This window comes from Anas platyrhynchos, chromosome 1 (genome assembly GCF_047663525.1).
Source record: "Anas platyrhynchos isolate ZD024472 breed Pekin duck chromosome 1, IASCAAS_PekinDuck_T2T, whole genome shotgun sequence".
Classification (NCBI taxonomy): domain Eukaryota; kingdom Metazoa; phylum Chordata; class Aves; order Anseriformes; family Anatidae; genus Anas; species Anas platyrhynchos.
This window is the reverse complement of record NC_092587.1, coordinates 84,952,628-84,977,070: the sequence shown is the minus strand read 5'-3', so window position 1 is coordinate 84,977,070 and position 24,443 is coordinate 84,952,628. Positions and strand designations below refer to the sequence as shown.

The window sequence follows — 24,443 nt, the reverse complement described above, 5'->3', positions numbered from 1 at the left end:
GCCCACGGCCCCCCGCGGGGCTCCGCTCCCCTGGGCGAGGCGCGGTGGAAGGGAGCCTGAAAGCACCCCCGGAGCCGCTTTGTGGGCACGGCTCCCCCCTAAAAACCTGCCCCCGAGCTTAATGGCTCCCCACCCGCAAGGGGCGGGGCGACACAATGCAGGACGGGGAGGTGGGAGGTGCAGAGGAGCCGGGGCTCTTTATCCGGCGGGAAGCCGGCGGAATTTGGAGCTGCGGCTGGAGCAGCGGTGCCGGAGGTGGGCGAGCGAAGAACAACGACGACGACGACAAGGAGGGGGACAGCAGGGAGAGAGCGAGCAGCCGCTGAAGGAGCAGGGTGGTCGGCACCTGCTGGGCTGCGCTGAGCCCCGCTCCTTGTCGCCTGCCGCGTGGTCCGCACGCCGCCGCCCCGCACCATGGGCAAGGGGGTGAGCGGCGGGGCTGGGGGGCTGCTGCTCCTGCTCCGGGGAGGGGGCTGCGGGGATAAAAAGGGGCTGCTCTGTCGGCTGGGGGGGGTGGGCTGCCCGGCTGCATCTCGCCCCTTGCTTTGTGCGCTCTGGGAGGAGCAGGAGCAAAAGGAGATGACGGCCATGTCGTTTTCGCTGGGGCTGCTGCCGGAGGGTGGCGCCGGGGCCGCCCCGACACATCCCGGTGCAGGGTTGCCGTGTGCTTCGGGAGAGAGAAGGGAGGAGCAGGGAGGGACGAAGCAGGAGGGCGGTGTGGGCAATGGCCGCGGAGGGAGCGCGGGGCGCGCCTACGGGGCGGGGGGCTGAGCCCGCTGCGGGGTCCGAGGGGGGGGTCCCCGGGCTGCTGCGGGGGGAGGCTGCGGTTATCTCCTGCCCTTCTGGAGCCCCTCTCGTGGCTCCTGGCCTCTGCAGGAGTACTTTAGACTTGTTGAGACAGCAGGCCCCCGGGGGGGGGTGTGACAGGATAAAGGGCTGGTTATTAGCGCCCATTCGCTTATCTGCCCCCGCGGCTACTCGTAAGGCTTGGTGGCATAAGGAAGGTGATCATTCATGACTTTATCATGTCTATCCTGCTAATTGGGCTGATAAAAGCCTCCCAGCATGCTGTGCAGCTCGCAAGGCGCTGTGTCAGCCCCGGCTTCCTTCCAGCCTTCAGCCCGCAGCGAGAAGTCCTTAATCCAGATTATATCTCGTAACTAAACGCAGTCGAAGGCTCTTGAGAACAGAAGTGGGAACTTGAAGTTGGATATTTAAGCTTACATGGCCGGCTGGGGAGCAGAAACAAAATGTGCCCTTCCACGTGGAGGGCGGAGCTGTGAGGTGCCCAGAGGCACAGTGGCGGCAGCCCTGTCCCTGCCTGCTGCCTACAGGCACTGCTCAAACACTGGCTGATTCCCCATTGTCCTCATCCATGTGAGGTACAACCAGTGGTATTGACACAACAGCACGAATAGGAGAGGTGGAGGAACACGGCTGAAAGGATGGTTGTTTGGAGAAGGGTTTGAGGAGCCCGCGGGGGGGGGGGGGGAGCTTGAGAGGATTGCTCTCTTGCCTTGGTGTGAAGTCCTGTTGTAGTCAGGTAACCCTGCACGTTTCATTTCAGGCTAGTGGGCAACAGGTAATACATACGATAACCTCACCTCAAATATAATTAATATTTTTTTGGGGGGAGACATCGATGCAGCCTTCTGGATGCTTTAAACCTTTTAACTCTGTGTGTGACAGCATTGCCACAGGCTTCGGGGGCTCAGGCCATCTTGCCTTCACTAATGGGAGTTAAGTGCTCTCTAATATAGAAGGCTAGCTCTAATATATATATATATATATATATATAGCTAGCTCATTTGCACTTCAAATTACGTGGGTTGTGTGTGCATAGTAAACAATTGGCTTGGAACCGACCCAGCAGCATAGTACCGGGAAGTCTGGGGCAGCTACACACTGTTGCATTATTCCTCCAGTCACAAGATTCTCGCATTTAGCAGGGAGAAAATGCGGTAACTAGGACTCTCTGAAAAAAATAGGGATGTGAAAGAGCAAGGTAGTGGGAAAAAAAGGGCAGGGTGTGACTGCACAGTTCAACAGCGTGCGCTTGCCCTGACTTAGGGCACCCAAAAAGGAAACCTCCTTCCCATGGGAGCCTGGCCTTGAACAGAAAGTAAGAGCGTGTGTGTGTGTGAGAACAAGCTCCCTGTGTGTGGCGGCTGTGAAGAGCAGCTGAGTGGAGCGGCTGTTTTACTTTAGATGGCAATGGGAGGGCCGTGAGCTGCCTGGGTATGTGCATTATCAGGGGAGGAGGGCAGGCAGGCAGGATTTCATCTCTGTCCGCAGACTCTGTCCTCATCACGCTCGCAGGGTGGATGGTCATTACTGCATGCTCGGAGTGGCTTCTGGGGATCGATACTAATGCCTGAACCCCAGGTTAAGTTTTCTTCTCCTGTCAGGAACTAGGAAGGTGTATTGTGTAATACACCAACTGAGGGGAAATTATGCAAATCAAAGCAATCATCTGGTGCAATTAAGAAATCTCAATGTTGCTCTACCTACGTCTTACACTCCCACTTCTTATTGGTATGCTGAGAGGCTATTCCTTTGGCCAAAGAAAAGGCTGGGCCTAGTCAACGCATACTTCCTCAAAGCAGTGTGACAGGATAAAAAGGTTTCTGACAGGTTGTATGGGGTCCTGACACACTGAAAGCTGCGTGGTTGTGCTTCACCCAGCCCTTCCCAAGGGGTTGCTGAAGGTACCAGCTCCTCTGGTCTTCATGTGTGTGTCAGACACCGGAGATGCTGTCTTTGACTGTAAAGATGCACTAATATGCCACATAAAGAACTGTAGGAGATGGCACTGCTACAGTTTATAGCAATACAGCACTGAAAAACACTCTGGTATTTGGAAAGCCAGTTCTGCACCTGGCTCTTCAAGCAGCTCCATGAGAAGAAATGTTTGTCCCAGGGTGTGGAGAAGACTTGAGGCATGTGAATAGTCCCCGTTCAACCTTGAGGATGAAAACCCTTGCAAGTTTTAGCCCTCTGGCCATGCGGGGAAGGCTTGTCCTCCCATAGTTAGGGAGGCAGCTGTCTGCTTGCTGAATCTCGGTGAGGAGAGCTCATGATGAGCAGTTGCTGGCTGTCAAGAGCTGCCTCGTCCTGTCCTGGCTGCTGAGAGCCTGCTCAGCTGAGGCGGGCAGTTGGGCTTTTGATGAAAGATGGGAGGTTGAACGCTGCTTTTTGGGAGGCAGTAAGAAGGATCCTGGGAAGGCATTCATGTCCCTCTCTTAGTATTGCACAGGTCATGGAGCAACATTTCCAGTCCAGTAGGGATGGTCAGTATCATGACTCATCTGCTTAATATATTTACTGAAGGTTGTCCCATGAGGCAGCAAGACAGTAACTTTTCTGTTTTCTATGCGCAGTTGATTGTAATGACATAAGTACTAGAACAGAGCAGGCCTCCAGAGACGGCTTAATTTGTTTTGGCTTATTCTTGACACTGCTTGGTGGATTAGGCAATGGCAGAATAGGATACTTCAGAACTTGTCTGCTGATTTGCACCCCTCCCGTTTCCTGGTCAATCATGGCTTGTGTTTAAGACATCAGCCATGAATGGCTCAATTAGTCCAGAGAGGAAAAGCATAAGTTGCCTCAAAGACAATAGGGTTTTCTGGGGGATGTGTAAGACTTCTTACACCGATGTCGACAACTGTTCTGCCTAAGCCAATGGAGAAAAAAAAACGTATAAGGGAAGGAAAAAGTTGTGTTTTTCTTTTATTTTTTTCTTCTGTGGCACTTTTGATGAGTCAGAAGTGTTCCTCAGCTAAGCAAAGTAACAGATGTGACATTTCTGATGAGACAGACCTTCCTTTGTGTCCAGGCCGTGTGCTCGCATCTTGATAAGATGTGGGGTCAGGACTACCGTAGGCTTGCTCTTATGTCTGGCAGGAAAAGGAGGGGAGAGCAGGGAGATCTTCCAGCGCTGAGGGGCAGGAGGGACACCTTGTCCCAGGGCAAGCCTTTGTGGAGCTGTGAGGTTCCTCTGCCAGCTGCCCTGAGGGCAGAGACCAGGGGCAAGTGCTTTGATCCGTGCCTCAAGGTCACGTTTGAACGACAGAGCAGGAAGCTCAGAGCTGAGTCCAATATTACTGTCCCACCTTTTCTGTAAGGGTGGGAGATGGTAGTAAGCAACACAAGGGAAGGTACTGTGCTTTTTTTTTTTTCTTCTTAAACTGAGAAGCTGGTAGGCTAGCAAGTACTTGGGTTCTTACAGAAACAAGTAACTGTCTGCTTTTTGTCCTGCCTGCAGCTGATGCTGGGCTCTTTTGATTTTTTTTTTTTTTCTAAGCAAATCATGCGTGAACAAGGGTGGTGAGCCTTTTCATGTTGGCCTCCTTGCAGGTTGTCTCTGCAGCTGCAAGAGCTAAAGCTTCCTGTGTTTTCGGGCTATATTCACTGCTGCCCCAGTGGGCTAAGCCACTGTACTTGTTGTGGAAGTCCCCAAGAGCTTGCCATGCTTTGCTGGTGGGGAAGGGGTGAAGCCAGAGGTGCTGGCATGCCAATCCGGGCTCCGGCTTCTTCACCTTCGTTAGAAGTCACTTATTTAAAGCAGTAATCAAGAAGCATGTGTTTTGTGGGGGACTGTTTTGGACTTGCCTGCCAGAGATCTAGCAGCGGTCGAAGTTGTTTCCTTCGGAGACTGAAGGAAAGAGAGAGAAGCTTCACGGTGACTTTGTGAATTGCCCCATGGCAAATTCTTAGGATGCTGGAATGCGAGGACTGTGCTGTTTGAAGTTCTGTGGCTTTCGCGCTTTTTTTTTTTTTTTTTTTGAAATAGTGCAATGGGAGTTTAGGTACAGGGAAGAGGAGAATGTCAAGAATGCTGACAATCTGCAGTTGTGTGTCTCGTTTCCCTGGCTGGGAGGTGGCAAACAGCCAATAGACTCTGCTCCACTTCTTCAAAACCGCTTCCACTGCACAGCTCTGCAGCTGCATGCAGGGGATGCAAAGCCCACCTTTGCTGACCAGGGTAAGGAGGAATTCCTCCGTACACATGAAATGTGTGAATGTGGCTGCAGTGTGATGTGCCCAAAGCTTTCTTAGAACGATATAAATCCTTGTCTAGATGTGCCCGATGGTTTTTTGCAGGGAAGCTGTGATTATTTTTTGTTTGGATTATTTTTTTAGTGTAGTTTCACTTTTAGTTTGGTTTTCTGCTTCTCTTGCAGTAAGTAATAATAAAAATAAGTTTCCTGGGCTTGCTGCTGAACAGGATGATTCTTGGATCCCAGCAATAGTTTCTGTGTCCAGACCACTCTCAGGAATCCGACTTGTGAGTTGAGGCACTCGTGCAAAGAGCAAGGCAGCGCCTTTGAAACCTCCCCTTAATCTTGTTACTGGTTTGACTGAGGTGTTGCTGGCGGCTGTTTCATCTCAAAGTACTTCTCGGAGATCTTACTAGGTGAAAATGTCATCGCATGAAACTTGGCAGGATGTCGTAGGCCCTGCACGGAGGGAAGGGGGGAGGAAAGCAGCTATTGGAGGCTTGTGAGGGTTGGGAATGAGCCTATGGAGTACTTAAAGGAGGAACTGCTCTGTGAGGCTGTGCTGGTGCCTGGCTTCGATACCTTGCAGGCTGTCCAAGTTTCTTGTAGTTTTTTTGGTCTCAAGTGATGCCTGTATTTGCTGCTTCATGCTTTCTTTGTCCTTAGATGCTCATTTGCATTTAAGATCCGAGTCTCTGCGTGATTCAATGTAAAATTAACCACGAGTAAAGAGAATAAAAAACCATCTGAATACAGAGGCTTTAAGCAAATCGTCTGCTTCTCTGAAGCTGAAGCAGGACTGAGCACGGATCAGGGCTGTGAAAGTGAGCTGCTCTGAATATCGTTCTTACTGGACAGATTTCCATAAATTGAAAGCAGGTTTCCGTTGTGTAACAGCTCAGCTCGAGCGCCAAACTGAGAATGAAAGTGTTTGGAACTTATTCCCCCAAATTTGAGTTAGAGATACCACCTCTTACTTATCTCCAGTTGATAGGCTGCTCCTTGCCAGAGGATGTGGAGGGCTGAGCAGGGGGAAGGAGGAGTTAATGCCTTGAAGGGAACGTACGTATGCACTCAGGAATTGGTTTCTTCTGTTCTTCATCACTTTCTGCCTGAGCTGGGGCTCGCACACCAAGGCTGGCTGCATAGCATGCAGCTCGCTCTCCTCCCAGCCAGACTTGTAAAATGTCTGGCTGTAGGCTGCGATGCTGCTGGGCAGACCGAGCTGCTCGCTAACTCTTTTCTTTAATAAAATGGTGTAACTTTAGTTACAAAAAAAAAAACCAAAAAACACAAACATAATTATTGTCCGCCTGGCAATTTTGTGTATATGGCTCATATCTGCTGCTGAAGAAGCTGGGTGTAGGTGTTTCTTAACAGTACTCTGTCTTCTCTTGTAGGCTGGAAGAGACAAGTATGAGCCTACTGCAACATCCGAACATGGCGCAAAGAAGAAAAAGGGGGCGAAGGTGGAGAGGGACATGGATGAGCTTAAGAAGGAAGTCTCAATGGTAAGAGTTGTAAGGGGTGGAAAGAGCAGCTTTAAGAGTGTTCACAAAGCCTTGTGCCTCACGTGGCTTCTCGTAGAAAAGTGCTGGTGAGCTGACAGCATGGAAGGCATTCATTTCCCTTCCCATCCCCTCTGTCTCCAAACTTGACATCCTGTGAGCGTTTCAGCATCACGATGGCCCTGAAAACATCACTTCTCAAAAGCATTTGACACAGAACAGTCTGGGTTACACGCAGCAAAGCATAGCTGCTTCTCCTCACCCAGGCAAGCATTATCTGGAGAGCAGCGGTACTTTTATGTGCTGTCATGTGGGTGAGACTGCTGTTTTCGTTCCAGCTGAGGAGTGGAATCTGTACAACTCCATTTACTGTTGGCCTCAGCTCAGGCTGACCTCAGTATTAGTACTCCTTAATCGTGTGTGAGGACGTGAGGAGCGTCTGCCATCCCCATCTGTGAATGGTGGATGATGCTGTACATATGCATGAGTATCACGTGGCTTAGATCTGCTCGCCTTGAAGTTGATACAGGCTTTATTTCTGTGCTGTGTGTGGAGACTGGGCTCACTTTTTTTTTTGGCCCTGTTTTTTGGGGAGAGGGACTGCTAAAATTTGCACAAAGATCAGTTTTTGTGTTTGGTGGGGATGCTAGCTTAAGGCATTTGTTCTTTCCAGTGCCACTGTTTAAGTGAGATACTGCTGTGTACTTATTTTCAGTTTTAAAAAAAAAAAGCTGGCTGTGAAACAGAGCCTCTTTGGGGGAGAAACATTATTTAAGCTGGAAGCGTTACTTAAACATGTGAAATTACACAGCTAATCTTATGTACACTTTCCTTTCCAACCCCCCCCATCTCCCACAACCAAAACAAAAAAAAAAAAAAGGGGGCTTCACATAATTTGTTGTGAGATAGACCGCCCTGATAAAATCAGGGATTGCTTAAAAAGTTATGTTGTGCCCAAATATCCAGAAGAATCCTGAAGAGGAGACTGCTTTGAGTTCCTGAACGAGATAGGAAGATTCTAGCTTATCGTCTCTGTGACAAGAGTTTCAGTCTCTGAGGTGTTACAGATGGGAAGCCTGTTGATGGGGTGAATCGTTGAGCTTGTGCTGACCAATCTGCAGGTAGTGTGGTCACCCCTCATCTGTTTCTTGTCTTTCAGGATGACCACAAGCTCAGCCTTGATGAACTTCATCGTAAATATGGAACAGACTTGAGTCGGGTAAGTAGACTTTGTTTTCCCTCTTTGTTTTCCCTCCCTCTTTGCCCTGATTGGAAAAGAAGCAGTCTCGGCTCAGAGCACTTCACAAAGGGAGATCTGGGTGGTCTGTTTCTTTTCCTTTTTTTTTTTTGTTTAATCTCTGCTCTTCCAGTGAAGTTTCCCAGGCTTTGAGAGAACTGTTGAGCTCACAAATACTCCTCTTCGTCCTCCCACTGTACAGCCAGCATGCAGTGCTTTAGTGACTTTGTTCTCTAACAAAGTCACTGTTATCTGCCTCTGAATTGTTCCAAGGTCAAACTGATTCTTGGATTATTTTTTTCCCTTAGGAGCTTGTAATAAAGGCAAATGTTTGTTATATTGCAGATGTAATCTAGTGAGCTAGTACATGCAAGAGACTTGGTGATGGTTAGCAGTAGTTAAAAATTTCAACCCTTTTATAGTAACAGGTGTGCAAATGTTCTGGCTAACCTCAAAGGCTAGTGCAGAAGCAGTGCAGTGATTCTGCAGTGCACCTTTGCTCTTGTTTGCTTTAAGGTGTGTGTTTTTTTTCAGGATTGCATACAGCAACAAGTCTGCTCTGTCTCTGTTACAGAAGGCTTGCATACTTCTGTCAAAGACCTTGGCTTCTAAAAGCTGAACTTCCTGGAAAGACAATCTCAAGTGTCATCATCTTTATAGTCCCCAGCTTTCACTTGTTCCATAATTTGATAGGATGGATTGCACTGGGCTGTTCATCAGTGATCAAAGTCTGCTGCTGTAGCACTCTTCCCTTGCCTGCCTTCTGTGTTGTAGCCATATGATGTGCAGGCTCCTCAAGGAGCATCCAACGTCCTGTAGCTCCTCTTCTAAATTGCAGCTTTCACATCCTTCACTTCTGTTGCCGAGCCCTGGCAGCTGTGGAGGTTCCCATTATCTGTTAGCATCTCCTTATTGCTGTGGCAGGCCTCTACCTGCATTCTCAAGCAGAAGATGAACAAATTTAAAACTGTTTTCCCCAGCCAGTCTTGCCATGATGCCTCTAAAAGTAACTTCTCTTCTAGGGTTTGACTACTGCGCGCGCAGCTGAGATTTTGGCTCGTGATGGCCCAAATACCCTCACGCCCCCACCCACCACTCCTGAATGGGTAAAGTTCTGTCGGCAGCTCTTCGGAGGGTTCTCACTCCTCTTGTGGATCGGTGCTATTCTGTGTTTTCTGGCTTACGGCATACAAAGCGTGATGGAGGAGGAGCCCAACAAAGATAACGTAAGTAAAAAAAATGTCTGCTTTACCTCCGAGGCAGGCTGAGCAGCTTGTTTGGCTTAAAGCATATCGGCTTCCTCTAGGCATTCAGTCCAGAAGCTTTTCCCAGAAGTACGGGAAATTCAGTGGGTGAGCTTAACACGTTTTGGAGTGCTTCCATGTAATGAAATGGACAGCCGACTTCCTTCATGTTGTGTTAACAACAGTGGCTTGTGGACAGCCTTTGTGTACAAAATGTACGGAGACTGCAATTACCTCCACGCTTTGTAATGGGGCATTTAAATACCAAGCAATTTATCTGGACGAGCTGGAAGCCTTTCAGGCAGATCACGCTCTCAATCACTTTCTCTGCTCCTTGTAGCTGTACCTAGGTATTGTGTTGGCAGCTGTGGTGATCATTACTGGCTGTTTCTCGTATTACCAAGAAGCAAAAAGTTCCAAGATCATGGAGTCCTTCAAGAACATGGTGCCTCAGGTATGGAATACCTCGTTTCCTTGATCTGCCACGCTTGCTCAGAGTTATTAACTGTATTAAACATGAGCTTCACTCACAAAATGCCTTGCGGTGAATGCTGTGTGTTGGCTTTTAGCAGGCAAGATGTCTTGTGCCAAGCTGTTAGTGTGGGTTTCTCCCTCTTAATGTTGAGGGGAACGCTAGTTCCTCTTTCTGTTCCAAGTAATTATGCTAATAATCCAGGGCAGTTCCTGGCACCCTGTGAGTTCCACCAGCTTATTAAAATCTATAACTTTCTTGATAGTGTAGGGAATTCTGTAACTGGTGTGATAAATGAGCGCTAAAACTCAGAGGACATGGACAGTCTGTATCATACCTAACCATCTTACAGTCACCTTGGCAACAAGGAATTTAAGTAGTGAGAAAACAGGAATAGTTATCTTGCTTAAATGTATCTGAGATAAACATGTTAGCACAAGCAGAAAGCTCCTTAGACGCATGAGACAACTATTTTAGGATGCTTGGATATTTTGAGCACCTTTCTTAAGAGTTGCTTTTGACGTAAGTTGTTTCTTTACTGCCTTCCAGCAAGCTCTTGTAGTCAGAAATGGTGAGAAGATGAGCATCAATGCGGAAGGTGTTGTAGTTGGAGATCTAGTGGAGGTGAAAGGAGGAGACAGAATTCCAGCTGACCTTCGGATCATATCTGCACATGGTTGCAAGGTGAGCAGCAACAGGCTGTCTGAAAGCTTCATAGTGGAGAATGATGAATTAGTCTGGTTTCTAAGAATTTCTTCTATGTTGTGAATGGGTTGAGTGGTGGGGTAAAAGAGGAACGTTTGGGGAGTGCTTGGTGTTTTATCAGCTGTCGCTGCTGAATCATCTGTCCGGCTGTGTATGAAGTAGTACTCTCCTCCGTGCAGGTGGATAACTCTTCACTTACTGGCGAGTCAGAGCCTCAGACCAGGTCTCCAGACTTCTCCAACGAGAACCCACTGGAAACCAGGAACATTGCCTTCTTTTCCACCAACTGTGTGGAAGGTACGTGGCTCTTCCTAGTTTGCTAAAGTATTAACAGTGCTAGGGAGTGAACTCCATAGGTAAGCAGTGCAAACGTTGTATGTGTTTAGAGTACTTGCTGTTAGTCCAATCCTACCATGCGAGAGCAGGCTGGAAATGCAAGTACCATTATTTGAACAAAGAGGGTTAGGCTGAGGTGCTACTCAAGCTAACAAGCTACTGCAGAAATCCAGAATTTCAAACATTTCTGGCAAAACTTCTGTAGTAGCTCCAACTACAGTGGTAGGCCCTCTTCATGTTGCAGCCCAGAGCATATTTTCCATATCACAGGGTGTCCACTAGTGTGGAAGCTCCACATTCTGTCCCACCTCCAAAAAAACTCAAAACAGCCTGCAGTACCATGGAATATTCTTGATCTTTAAGAAACTTGGGAAGAGAAAATGGACTTCTCCTTTAAAGGGAGGGAGGAGGACATAATCCACTTCTTGAAGACCTCTTTCTCCCATTAATTGCTTATGCAACTGGTACTTGAACCAAGTGCATTCTTGATTCCCTGGGTTAGAAGGGAGAGGGCATACAGCATGGCCACTCATGCATAAATCTTATGTAGCCCTTGTCCCCGTTTATTTCTGGAAACTTTTTTTAAAGCTGTGGTGGGAGGCCTTGGCCTGTTGGATTGCCTACCTGCATTATCTTGGATGAAGCTTGCTAAACTGTAGGACAGGCTGAATAAGCTCAGTTTAGGGTATTGGGAAGGGAGATTGTCTTAAAGCCTGTCTTTCTTCTAGGCACTGCCCGTGGCATTGTTATTAGGACTGGGGACCGCACTGTGATGGGCCGTATTGCCAGTCTGGCATCTGGACTGGAAGGGGGAAAGACTCCCATTGCCATGGAGATTGAGCACTTCATCCACCTCATCACTGGAGTGGCTGTGTTCCTGGGTGTCAGCTTCTTCATCCTCTCGCTGATCCTTGAATACACTTGGCTGGAGGCTGTAATCTTCCTTATAGGAATCATCGTTGCCAACGTTCCTGAGGGCCTGCTCGCAACTGTCACGGTGAGTGAGGCTGGAAGAAGAGGTTGACTTAATGCATAAACTGTGTGGTTCTTCAGGAAATTGAGTGCTTCGTGCTCAGCATGTATTTGCAGAGGTGAACCTAAAGTTCTGTAGGTTCTCTGTGTGGTGACTGTGCAGGGTTAGGTTTTATAAATTCAGTGTATTCTGACCAGTTGCCTGAATCAGTCTCTGGTTCTGCAGCTGTTTATCTGATGAAGGTGGGTCTCTTGAATTAGACCTGCACAGAGGCTTGGCATTGTAGAATGAAGTGAGTAAGGCTAGGAGTCCTGAATTTGGCTTTTCTCCCTTTTTCTGTGGTGGGGAGGGGTCCTTCTACTCTAAGTGTTGATTTGCTTGCTTTTTATACCCACATACACACACCAGCCCCCCAGTCCTGAAGGGCTATCAGGGCATCTAGCAAGTCTTGTTGTTGTCCCCAGTTTTGATCCAGGAGCTGGTAGAGGTTGTTATAGGCTTGGTTTCCCATATAGGTAGAGGAGAATCTAGGTGCTCTTAGCTGTGTAGAGGGTCCTGGTGGACAGGTCTAGAGGCTTCTGTGCAGCTTTAGGCTGCAGAGCAGCTGCTGAAGCAGGAAATGAACACTTGGGAGCTTCAGCCCCAAAGAGCTTCTGGCAAGAAAGCAGCTGGGTCTGCTTGCTTCCTATACGAGCAAGTCGCTGCCCTATCTCCAGGGCTGTTTTGGGCTTTGTTCTACGTGGCCTGCCTCTACCTATTTTGAGAGTTCCTCTTATTAGGGAACTGTAATGTTAAACGTTAGTTAACACTAAAATGTTACTCCAGGGCATGTTATCTCCTTCCTAATACACCGAGGAACAGGAGGCTGAAACCTTAAGCCATTTTCTGGAGAAAACTGTCACTTAAACGTGGTATAAGAGCTAGCCCTAAGCACTGCAGTTCATGCTCACCCTGCTGGTGTGCAATAGGAATCACTGCAGGGCATGTAATTTTGTCATTCCATGCCCACAGTGAGTGGGGGTGGCATGGTATTAGTGCACAAACATATCTAACCCATTTTATTCCTTGTCTCCAGGTATGTCTGACACTAACAGCCAAGCGTATGGCTCGCAAGAACTGCTTGGTGAAGAACCTGGAAGCTGTGGAAACTCTGGGATCCACATCCACCATCTGCTCTGACAAAACAGGCACTCTGACACAAAACCGCATGACAGTTGCGCACATGTGGTTTGACAATCAGATTCATGAGGCTGATACTACAGAGAACCAGAGTGGTAAGGCCATCTCTTTGTGCTGGAGGCATCTCTTTCTTTAAAAAAAGGGTTTTGTGTAAAAGCCTGTGCTTCCAGCTCTTTAGTGCAAGTGAAGTTCATGGTGCAGGGACTCCTATCATGATTTGCTAAAAGGCTTGTGGTGAATTTTAGGAAGCTTTGCACTATACCACGGTTCTGTTTAATCCGTAAACGGATTACCTAAATCCATAAACAGGAAAAAATCCTCTGGTTGCTTTTGCATCAAACCAGTCCATTGGAATTTTAACCTCTTGAACGTTCAGGTCCTTATTTCCACAAACAGGACAGGCATATTTGCTGTTCAGTACTTCACAGTACCTGATTACCTCTGCCAAAATATATCCCAAATTGCCTCATCCTAAGCTGTGTATGCAGCTTTAAAAGTGGACAGAAGAGATGTTGACGCTGATAATGAATTCCTTGAGACTAGACGTGGACTGAAATTTCCCATGTCGAAGTAGACAGCTGCTCCTGGACAGGGGTTTTCCCAGAACGTCCTGGTTGTGGTAGCAATGAATGAAGCCTCTGTAAGAGGCGAGCAGGAAGTTTCTTCCAAATACTGATAAGAATCTGAAATCTCTGCATGCTGTGCTATTGAGAGGTACTTATCTCTCCAGAACTGTTTAGTAAGTACAACCAAATTCAGGAGTTTTCTAGCTGTCATCTACCTTGTGAAAGGTTGTGCTTGCAACATGTTACCAGCATAACCTTTCTCCAATGGGGCTGCTGTTCTCTGCCCTGCTCCCCCAACCACTACAAAACATTGTTCTTGTCCCAACCACTTAAAGCTGCTTTATTGTTCTTAGTCTTTAACGCTAGTGCAAAGTAACAAGCTATAAATAAAGTGTTATTTGGAAGCACTTAGTTCTGGCTTGGCAACGGTTGGCTTGGCTGCAGTAGAAATAAACACAGAAGATTCCTCTTTGTGGAAAGTACATCAGCTTATCAGTTAGCTGTTCACTTCATCTCCCTTGAAGCCATCTTAAGAGGCAGCATGGGAGAAGCATTATCTCGCTATGTACTTAAGCATTGTTTCTTTGGGGGGTGTTTCATGGGGTGATGGATAAAGTGAGACAAGAACAGGCTCTAGGTGAGTCTCCTGATCATGAGGTACAGACTTCTCACTGTTAAGCCTATGGAGTGTTGTGTTTGTGTGGGTTTTTGGTTGTTTTTTGACATCCTTCCTCTGCTTTCAGGTGCTTCCTTTGACAAGAGTTCAGCTACTTGGACTGCTTTGTCCAGAGTTGCAGGTCTCTGCAACCGTGCCGTGTTCCAGGCCAATCAGGAAAACGTACCAATCCTTAAGGTGAGTTCCCAAAAGAAATGCTTGCATTGCTCCTTCCCCATAATGGCGGTGAGATTAAATTTCATTAGGGCTTAAGGAACTCTGAAATAGAGACATCTGTAACTCTTGGTCTCATCTGCAGTCTAGTGCCCTTATAGATTTGCTGTGGGCAGAGGAGATAGGACAGGGAAAATGCTTTCCACAGCAGGCTCTTTGCCATCCGCTGTTATCTCTGGCTTGTCTGGGGCGTCAGATACATTGGAAAGGACTAGGAAGGGCCAGAAACTTTTTCTAGGCAGCTTCCCCTGTCCAACTGTTCCAAGAACTGCTGTTTCTGTCATGTATATACTTAAAAGCCACAAACACCCAGTTCTGGGAGCCAGGATAAGTGGACACTAGAGTTGTGGGAGCAGCAGCCGTGGGACTGTTTGTCTTTGGCCATTCTGTTCTCACTGGCAAGTCTTAGCTTTTTAAGTTTTTGCTGGTTCAGCACGGGTGCAAATGCCAACATAACATCAACATGGATTCCTGATTCTGAACTGTGACCAAGCCAGGGCCGAATTAACTGTACAATGCTCATAATCTGTCAAATATTAGTCATATTATGTCATAAACTTCTTCCCAAGAATGTTATCATAATGTGGTGATGGAAATAATAGGGCAATTTATTTTCCCATAGCAGTCCTGGCTGTAACTTCTGGTCTTTTTTAACATGGAAGATAGAGCTGGACTTCCTCCAGTCTAAGGAAGACTGAGCAAAGAATAGTTCTAGAGAAGTTTTTAGGTACCAGCATAGTAGTGTAAAAATAGAAGAAAAATGTTCATGGACAAAGGAGACAGAAGGGCAAGAAGTAGTTTAAATTACAGCAAAGGAAATTCAGGCAGGACACAGAGCACACACAGGTCTCCAAGGCAGAGAACTCACCTGCAGTCTCTACCAGTGCTGATTTTACTTTGGGGAGTGGGGAAGGGAATAGATTAAACCTTCTCATCCAGAGGCTTGTTAAGGTGATCTTGTTTTGGGGTGGGAGAGGGCATACGAGTATCTATCTCTATGCGTGTCACTAGTTTTCATCTTGCATTTGCATTTTCGTGGCAAACAGCTTGCAGTATATGACTGAGAAATCCCTCATATCAGTTCTTAAAGTTCACCATTCATCCTCTTTCTGACTTCACCTGGTTAGCTGACTTTCTACCATTTAAAAGGGCTTGGCTTTGGTATCAGGAGACTGTTATTCTCTCAGACAAAAGGCCAAGCGTTCTGAAATGCAACTCTTTGTCAGGGCTGGGTGATGGAAATATTCTTTACTGCTCTCATGTTATGTAGAACCTGGGACTGGGCTGAGCTGAATGCACTTTTTTTTTTTTTTTTTTGGACATGTCTGATCTTGTGGTGAGTTCACTGGAACATGCCCTTTGATAGTTGTCTTTTTTCCTCAGAGAGCTGTGGCAGGGGATGCCTCTGAGTCAGCACTTCTGAAATGCATCGAACTGTGCTGTGGTTCTGTTAAGGAGATGAGAGAGAGGTATCCCAAAGTGGTGGAAATACCTTTTAACTCTACCAACAAGTACCAGGTAAGCTCGTTTCTCATTTCTCTCTTGAGTGGGAGACACTGTGTGAAGTACTTATGTAAATTTGCATGAAGACTACTTAAAAACTTTTTTTTTTTTTTTTTGCTGCTGTAATCACAAAAAACTTAGTGATGGTGCTGTGCTGGGAAGGTCACAAGTAAATGTCTAAAACTTTAATTTATTCCATCCTAGCTGTCTATCCACAAGAACGCAAACCCTTCAGAATCCCGTTACTTGCTGGTGATGAAGGGTGCTCCAGAGAGGATCTTGGATCGGTGCAGCTCCATTCTTCTTCACGGCAAAGAGCAACCACTGGATGAGGAGATGAAAGATGCCTTTCAGAATGCCTACCTTGAGCTGGGAGGCCTTGGGGAGAGAGTGTTGGGTAAGAAAAACAGCTTTAATAATAAATAAAGGCTTGTCCCTCGTGCTCTGGTGCAGAGACCCCACAGATTAAACAAAGCGCTCGTTATACTGCAGGAATGAAGTGCGTAGTGCTGAGTCAAGGTCACTTCAGTGATACACACAGGAACAGTCCTGCTTTTAGCTCTTAACCTACAGGGCAGCCTGCAGGGTCTTGTCCTGCCCAGCAGCTGGGATGCTTGGATCACAGTGAAGCAAAGTGTTTGAGCCCTTCAGTCTCCGTGGGGTCAAATCATGTTAGATTTGCTCTGTTACGTGGGAACCAAGCTGTGTTTGGGCACCCAGCAACAGCTATTAGTTATCAGAACAGGAGTGCAATAAACATTCACACTCTCTGCCTCTTTGATGTGTAGGAACAGAATAATCGTGGGTTTTGATGTGTTGCAGGATTCTGTCACTTGGCTCTGCCTGATGACCAGTTCCCCGAAGGCTTCCAGTTCGACACGGACGAAGTGAACTTTCCTGTAGACAAACTCTGCTTTGTAGGATTGATGTCGATGATCGACCCTCCTCGTGCTGCTGTGCCAGATGCTGTTGGCAAATGCAGAAGCGCTGGGATTAAGGTAGCTACTTCCTGGGCTGAGATTGCCTCGCTTTAAACCTCTGGATATGAGGGGCTTCTTCCCATGCTGTGTGGGAGGCTATATTGTGGGTGAAGGGAAGTATTTGGTCAAGATCTCCAGACTTGTAGGACACTGGCAGACGCTGCAGTGGTGTCTGTCCCAAAACAGGTGATTTGGCTCAGGTGTCGTTCTGTGCGTCCCACAGTACTGACTGCAACCAGAGAACAAAAAGCACAAATTGGAGAATGAACTGGAGATGTGACTCGGAGTTACAAATTTTGTCTTCCCTTCACCTCAATCCCTTGCAAATGTGTAACATGTTATACTAGCTGTACTTCCAGTAAAGAGCAAGCTTGAACTCGATAATGGAACAAAAGCCACGTGGCCCTTTAGTCTCAAGGGATCCTGCCTGCTGGGCAGTGCTGTTCTGCAGCATGGGCAAGGCTTTCACGGCAGTCTGTTTGCGTTCCAGGTCATCATGGTTACTGGAGACCATCCGATCACAGCCAAAGCCATTGCCAAGGGTGTCGGCATCATCTCTGAGGGCAATGAAACAGTGGAAGATATTGCCGCTCGACTCAACATTCCTGTCAGCCAAGTAAACCCGAGGTACTGACTCGTGGGGAACACTAAAGCTCTTCAAAGAATTAAGTATTTGCCTCTCTCCTTGCCTCGGATAATCTGTCGGCGTTTCTTCCCAGACATGAAAAGCTCGGCTTAGGCTTAGCTGAGCCTGTTGTGGCTCCTCCACAACGTGTTGTGAGCTATGTGAAGAATACATAAAGCTGCCTTGAGTGTGCATGTAGTTCAAAGTAAGCCCTATCTAGACAACTTCAGCAGTTCCTTCCTTCCTCTGCCCCATATCTTGATGGTCTGCCCCCCAGCTGGGGGAAACAACCAACCAGCAGGCTGGGTGGAGTCTCTTTTTGTGGGGGATGTAACTTTTTTCCCCTGGAGCTGAGTGTTTCCTCTCCACCGAGGTCACAAGCACTACATACTGGGCAGGAAAGAATAGCTAGGTAGTGGTTTAGGAGAAAAAGGCTTAGGGACTGTTTTGAGCAGTGCTCAAACCCACACGTTGCTGTGATTTCCGATCTTTAAATAGAGGTTAAATCTAGTTTTGCCCCCAAACATATATTTTAGTTAAGCTTCTTTATTAAGTTAGAGGTTCATAGGAAAACTCTGCTCAAAAAAAAAAAAAGACCAGTTTGTTGGCCAACTTACTTTGGATTGTGGCTACAAAAAGTCAAGCTGGTTTAACTGTTTCTCACTGTTGAGAGAAGAGTTGAAACACCACATGTGAACTTGAGCACTCAGCGTCCAGTTCTGTTCTCTTGCTTGCAGGCTCAGGTCAGGGTCTGCTTTCAGGTAGGCAAAGGGAGCAGGACTTGAGCTGGGTCGAGGAATTGCTGGTCAGTAACTGTGAGCGCAGGATAAATGTGAAGATGGAGTTCTCTCCCTTTATGGGGTTAAAGTTCGTCTTTGCAGCCCAGTGCAGAACCGAGGCGTCCGAAGAAAATGTGCTTTGGCAGAAGTGGGCTGTTTGCAGAATGGCTGGGCTGTCTGCGTTGCTTAGCTTGACCCAGCCTGTGTTTGGCCTGGAGGGTAGCCATGTAGTTTATGAACTGTGAATAGAGACGCCCTGTGGGATGAATTGTTAGGGGAAGGCAAGTATTGTGGCTGAATTCTTCTCCCTTTTATTGAGGGTAACTTCACAGCCTAGCAATGCAGGGCTGGGGATCACTGGGCTGTGTGACTGAGCATATCAACAGCTGGCTGTAAGGGTGGGGAAGGAATTTCCCTGTCTAAACTGCGTGATGTCACAAGCTTCACGGATAATCCCCTAGACCTATAAGGGATGGTATGCTGGGTTAGAGAGGTGGTATTTCGCCGTAGCATGCAGGGTACCAAACCAGTCTAAATATAACATGTGCTTTTGTTGCTGAAGAGAGTAAGATAGGCTGAGCTGGCATAGCACGAGCTCTCTGAAAAGCCGAGCGTAGATCAACAGTCTGTTGGAAAAAGGATCGTCGGCAGAAGACGAGAGCATCTTTTGTGATGTTAGAAGCTAACTGCCTGAGCCAGGGGTTCCTCTCTTGCAGGGAGACCAAGAGCTGTGGAAACAATTTGTGTACGCCTTGCCTTTTTCAAAAGCAATAGAAAGAATTAGGCTACTCGCGGGGCTTTCTGTCTGTTGCTTGGCACTGCCTTGTGCTGCTCATCTGACTTTAGACTTGGAGCGTTAGACTAAATGCATAAACTCCTGTGCAGAGGCTGCCCGGATTGGTGCTTAGTCACCCACAGCAAGGGTTGATCTTTATCCAGAGTACTGAATAGCTGTAGCTTTATAGGACAAATATAAGTTTAACTTATGAAGTAAAATGTTCTTGTCTCTTGATTGCAGGGATGCTAAGGCTTGTGTTGTTCATGGCTCAGACTTGAAGGACATGACTAGCGAGCAGCTGGATGACATCCTGATGCATCATACAGAAATTGTCTTTGCCAGGACATCTCCTCAGCAGAAGCTTATCATTGTGGAAGGCTGTCAGCGACAGGTAAAAAGACAGGAGACCAAAGATTTTTATCAAAGCAATCCCTAGACAATAAATTATTGATAAATTATCAAGCAGTGTTGCCTGCTGAAGTAGCAGGGTTAAGTTTTCTCAGTGCCCTCAGGTAATGGGACTGGACTAAACTTCAGTCTGTCAGTAGCCATTGGGCTACTGATGTCAGGCTAATTCCTAGTACCTATGTGTACAGGTCTTACAGGTTAATTACACTTAGTTCTTAAATTCTCTGGGGGTGCTTGGGGAGGGTTCAGGCTCAACATGGCTGTAATTCCTCCACCATCTTTGGAGGGAGCAGCATGCCTTCCTGATAAGCCAAGCCTGATCAGAACCTAAAAAGGGGTAAGGGGAAGATAGGAGAAACCTTCTCTGTCCGAAACACCATACAGATGTTTTCATTCTTTGCCTTATGTCTCTTCATGACTAGGGTGCCATTGTAGCAGTCACAGGTGATGGTGTGAACGATTCCCCAGCCCTGAAGAAGGCGGACATCGGTGTCGCTATGGGTATTTCAGGCTCAGATGTCTCCAAGCAGGCAGCTGACATGATTCTGCTGGATGATAACTTTGCCTCTATTGTCACTGGCGTTGAAGAAGGTGAGTTTATAACTGCATCTAAACGGACAGTTGGGACAGCTAACAGTGAAAAGCAATTGGGTAACAAAAGCTTGGTCCTTTTGCCTATCGCTTTGGCCCTATGGTCATCCTCTCAAAGAAGAGCGGAAGGGTTGGGGTACCTCCAAGGACTCTTGTTCAACCTGCAGCAAGCAGGGCTCAGTATTATATTGCTGTATGGCAGTTAACCTTGCAGACAAGGATTGCAATGGCCAGAAAATGCTGCTTTTGAACAGGTGATTTAATGCTTGATGTACGCAGTCCTTGTTGCCTTGTACAGCACTCTTATGTGCAAGAGAATTCTTCACTTTATTGCGCTAGCACTTTGTCGTTCCTTGTTACCAATGAAGATGCCTGTGAGCTACTTCTCCTGATAAGCAAGGATTGTGCTCTTCTCTTCCCTGCCCCAGGGCGTCTGATCTTTGATAACCTGAAGAAGTCCATTGCTTACACCTTGACCAGTAACATTCCTGAAATCACACCTTTCCTGATCTTCATCGTTGCGAACATCCCCCTTCCACTGGGAACGGTCACCATCCTCTGCATTGACTTGGGCACTGACATGGTGAATGTCTTTTTTTTTTATCTCAAAAAGAACTGTGGATGTTTTTAGGTACCCTAAAAAAACGGGTGTAAGGAAATGTTCAAATACAGTTTTTCCTGAGTGCTTTGTTTTAAATAAGTTCCCACTTGATACTTCTGTAGAACCTACTCCCTATTTCTTGGCTCTCCCAAGTCTGAGCATCCTTTAGTTCCATGTAAAGACACACTGGGGAGGGTGGAGGTCGTTACCAAATGTCACATCTAGGGTTTTGAGGCAGTGCTGTTTCTCGGGCTGAAAGTATGAGGCAGGGGAGGCTATGCACAGCAAAAACCAGAAGTGGTTCTAACGGCAAACCTGTCACCTTCAAAGGTCCCTGCTATCTCCCTGGCATACGAGCAAGCTGAGAGTGACATTATGAAGAGGCAGCCCAGAAATCCCAAAACAGACAAGCTGGTGAACGAAAGGCTGATCAGCATGGCCTACGGGCAGATCGGTAAGCTGCTCCGGTTCCTCTGGCACTGACTTGGACTCGGTGGTAGTGGGGGGTTATACGCCGTCCTGAGTCAGTGACTGTTGTGTTTATTTTGGTAGGGTTGAAATTTGGGCTGTGTAAACCAGAACCTTCAGGCTTTTGAGAACTTTCCGTGATCCTGCCCCTACAGCACATAGCGGTGGCTTGTGCAGCCTGATCCATTGAATCGCTTTCACAGTAATTTTGTTTAATTGCATAGCACTGTAAAGGAGCTGGCTGACAACCAGCTCGCCTCTGGTTCAGACTTGTTCAGCAGGAACATAGATCCCATTGTTAGTTTAATTAGAAGTAAAGGATTCTCTCCAGCATATCCCTAAACACACAGCATTAGGAGCCTTGATTAAAGGCAGCTACAGAGACGTGCCTGGTTCACAGGATGGGAGCTCGTGCTTAATTGCAGCAGACCTTGGGAACCTTCTTGACTGTATTTTGCAAAGACTGGGGGGTGGATGAGGCTTAATGAGAACACAAAGGGAGTTTTATCTGCTGTCCTTGAGTACCATGCATTTCACGGCACAGAGCAAAACAGAAGTAACTGTGTACAAAGTTGGGAGCAGAAACTGCTCAGCAAAAGGTCTGCAGTTGAGTTTGTTAGCGTGAACTAGTTCCACAGCTGCTGGTTTGGGAGACTGAGCCCCACAGGGAGCAATTTTTTGAGGTGCCTGGGGCCTCCAGTAAACTACTTTCTGTTAATTGCACTGTGCGGCAGCTTAATCATTTTTTCTTCCCTTTTCTTATCCGTTCAGGTATGATCCAGGCCCTTGGAGGTTTCTTCACCTATTTTGTAATCATGGCAGAGAATGGGTTCTGGCCCTCTGGATTGCTAGGAATCAGAGTCCAGTGGGATGACCGATGGATTAACGACGTCGAAGACAGCTACGGACAGCAGTGGGTATGTTTGGATGGCACAGCTGAGAGGCTGCCAGACAGATCAGTAATGCGTCTGCTGGACTTGGTGCTCAGACCAGAGAGCAAAAGCAATGTACCTGAACAAATGTTCTCTGCTTTGTCTGTTCCCTAGACCTATGAACAGAGGAAAATAGTGGAGTTCACTTGCCATACAGCCTTCTTTGTCAGCATTGTGGTTGTGCAGTGGGCGGACTTGATCATTTGTAAGACCCGAAGGAATTCTGTCTTCCAGCAGGGAATGAAGTAAGTAGGGCCATCTGTGGAGGATTTGGGGTGGGACCCCAGCACGTGGCATTTCAGTTCACCATCCTAGCAGTGCCTGGGCATCTTGGCACAAGTCTTAAACAGTCTGCCTCGGTGGTGGGTAAAGGCACCAGGTGTCTTTCCTGTCTTCCTGCTGCAGTCTGTTGGGCTGAGACAGAGTGGAGTGCTGACTTGTGCTGACACTGTCTGTAGAAGCTAACTCACCTCGAATGACAGTGGCAGGGAGATATTCCAGCACAACAGCTTTGTGTGGTGACAGAGCAGCCGAGGTCTTGAGCTGCTGACCTGAACCCCAGCTGCCTTCTGAACTTGTGGTGAAGGCGACTGCTGGTTGGTGCAGTTGTGAAATACTCGCTCTAGAGACACAACAGGACCCTTCTGACAGCTCTGCCGGCAGCTTGGACTGCCTGACAGTCCCCACCTGATGGACTTCTGGGCTAGCCCAGAACATCTGGCTCCAGTCACTACCATGTGGTAGCGAGGGTGGGTTCTAGGATATTGTCCACAAGAGCATTTTGAGCCTGACTGTTTTCTTTCCTGTTTCTATTAGGAACAAGATCTTAATATTTGGTCTCTTTGAGGAGACTGCTCTGGCTGCTTTCCTTTCCTACTGTCCCGGGATGGATGTTGCTCTAAGGATGTATCCCCTCAAGTAAGTTGTATCATGCTGCTTGTGCTGCAGGCTAGACCACAGAACAAGAGCACTTGAGTGGGGAGATGGAGAAGAGCAGCTACTCTTGCACTTGTATGGGGGTATTTTTATGTGTAGGGGACTGTACCTCCAAAGAAAGCAAGCTGAATTGCTCTAAAATATAGGCCAGATATCTCCTCTTTACTGAAGAGTTGGTGATGACATCTTGTGCCTTATCCTACCTTCCAAAGAATTAGCACAAAATCTTTTAAGAGGCATAGGTGCAGATAGATCAGTTGGTGCATGCTAATAATCCTAATGGTTGAGAGAGTGCCAGCATAAGCATTGCCCAACAGCATTGCAACATTTCACAGCAGGATTTAGGCTCAGATTAACTGTCACTTAACTTCCATGAAATCTTCACGACAAAAAAAAATAAACACAAGAACAAAACAACAACAAAAAACCACTCCTGGTATGTTTTGAGTTCTGCTCAGAAGTGTTGTTTGGAGTTAAGTGCTGAAGTGCTAGAATTTCCTAACAAAAAGCTGGCATCTGCCCAGTGCCTGCAGCAACTGGAGGTTAGCACATGTAAGTCATAAGGGAAAGCAGCGCAGTTTGAATGAGCAAGACCGTGGGTACAAAGGTTACAGGCACTTAGAGGAAATGTTGCTGGATTAATAGGTGGGGAGGTGCTGGTACAGAGATGAACAAAGGTGCTGTGACACACCTTGTGTTGGAATTAATATACAAAAGTGGATTAATCTACTGCAGTAAAAAGGTGGTAATTCTTGGCTCGGAGCATTTTCATTGAACCACAGCCTCGTGGGAGTGGGTGCACTGGCAAGCTGGGACTAGCCAGCCTTCAAGATCTGTATTCCTCTGTGCTATCAAATCAGAGCTCTTCTAGGCAAAGAGCATCTCCTCTGCCTGTGTTCTCATTGTCTCCTCTCCCAAACAGGCCCACGTGGTGGTTCTGCGCCTTCCCATACTCCCTCCTTATATTCCTCTACGATGAAATCAGAAAGCTCATTATCAGACGCAACCCTGGTGGTAAGAATGTGTTGTTATTTTGTTTCCTTCCCTACCTCCTCGTGCTGCTGAGGTGTGCTTGGGAACCCCCGGTGCTGAGCACCTCGTGGGGGTGTGTTTTGGGGTGTGTGTTTTGCTGCATTTACTATTCTTTGACAACTTGGGCCACTTAAGCTGCGGTGAGTTTAATTCTCAAGCATTAATTCTGTGCATTAATGCTCAGGAAATTCTAAAAAGTCAGGAGAAGGCCCGAAAGCTGCAGCACCCCAGTTACCTGGCAAGAGTTTGTTATATGACTAGGTCCCTTTCTAGCACGTGTATGGCTGTGCAAGTTTTCAGAGCCTGAAATAAGCTCTCTGCGTTAGTCTCAAAGCTGTAAAGCTCACTTCTCCTTCCTTTTATCTTCTAGGTTGGGTGGAAAAAGAGACCTACTACTAAAAAGCGCCTGTAGAACATTCCACGCACAGCCCATGCCACCTCTCCACCATCTCCCCTGTGTGCATGTACTTCATCTTTGCAAGCGCAGAACTGTGCCTGGGCAGGAATGAGCTGAAACTGGAGGAAGCACGAAGAAACATGGACTGGAGGAGAAAGCAAGGGGGAAGAATGGGGGGAAGTGTCAGACCATCAGTCCATGGGGATGAGAGATTGAGTAGCTTTACGTGCCTTTGTTTTTTTGTAAAAGGAAACAGAAGATTTTATATGTGGATTTTTACAAATAAAGATGGATTCTAAGA

General features: G+C 47.2%; 1 protein-coding gene across 1 annotated transcript; it reads left to right on the top strand.

Annotated features, from left to right (window-relative positions):
* Positions 1-414: 414 nt before the first annotated feature.
* Positions 415-24,151, top strand: ATP1A1 (ATPase Na+/K+ transporting subunit alpha 1). The gene is given in 23 exon segments (NM_001310385.1): positions 415-426; positions 6,404-6,514; positions 7,671-7,730; positions 8,771-8,974; positions 9,333-9,446; positions 10,014-10,148; positions 10,349-10,466; positions 11,234-11,502; positions 12,554-12,752; positions 13,967-14,076; positions 15,496-15,630; positions 15,820-16,012; positions 16,438-16,613; positions 17,086-17,222; positions 19,018-19,168; positions 19,608-19,776; positions 20,205-20,359; positions 20,708-20,831; positions 21,617-21,762; positions 21,892-22,022; positions 22,594-22,695; positions 23,636-23,727; positions 24,116-24,151. Coding segments are annotated over 23 exon segments (3,072 nt in total). The 3' UTR covers positions 24,145-24,151.
* Positions 24,152-24,443: the final 292 nt, after the last annotated feature.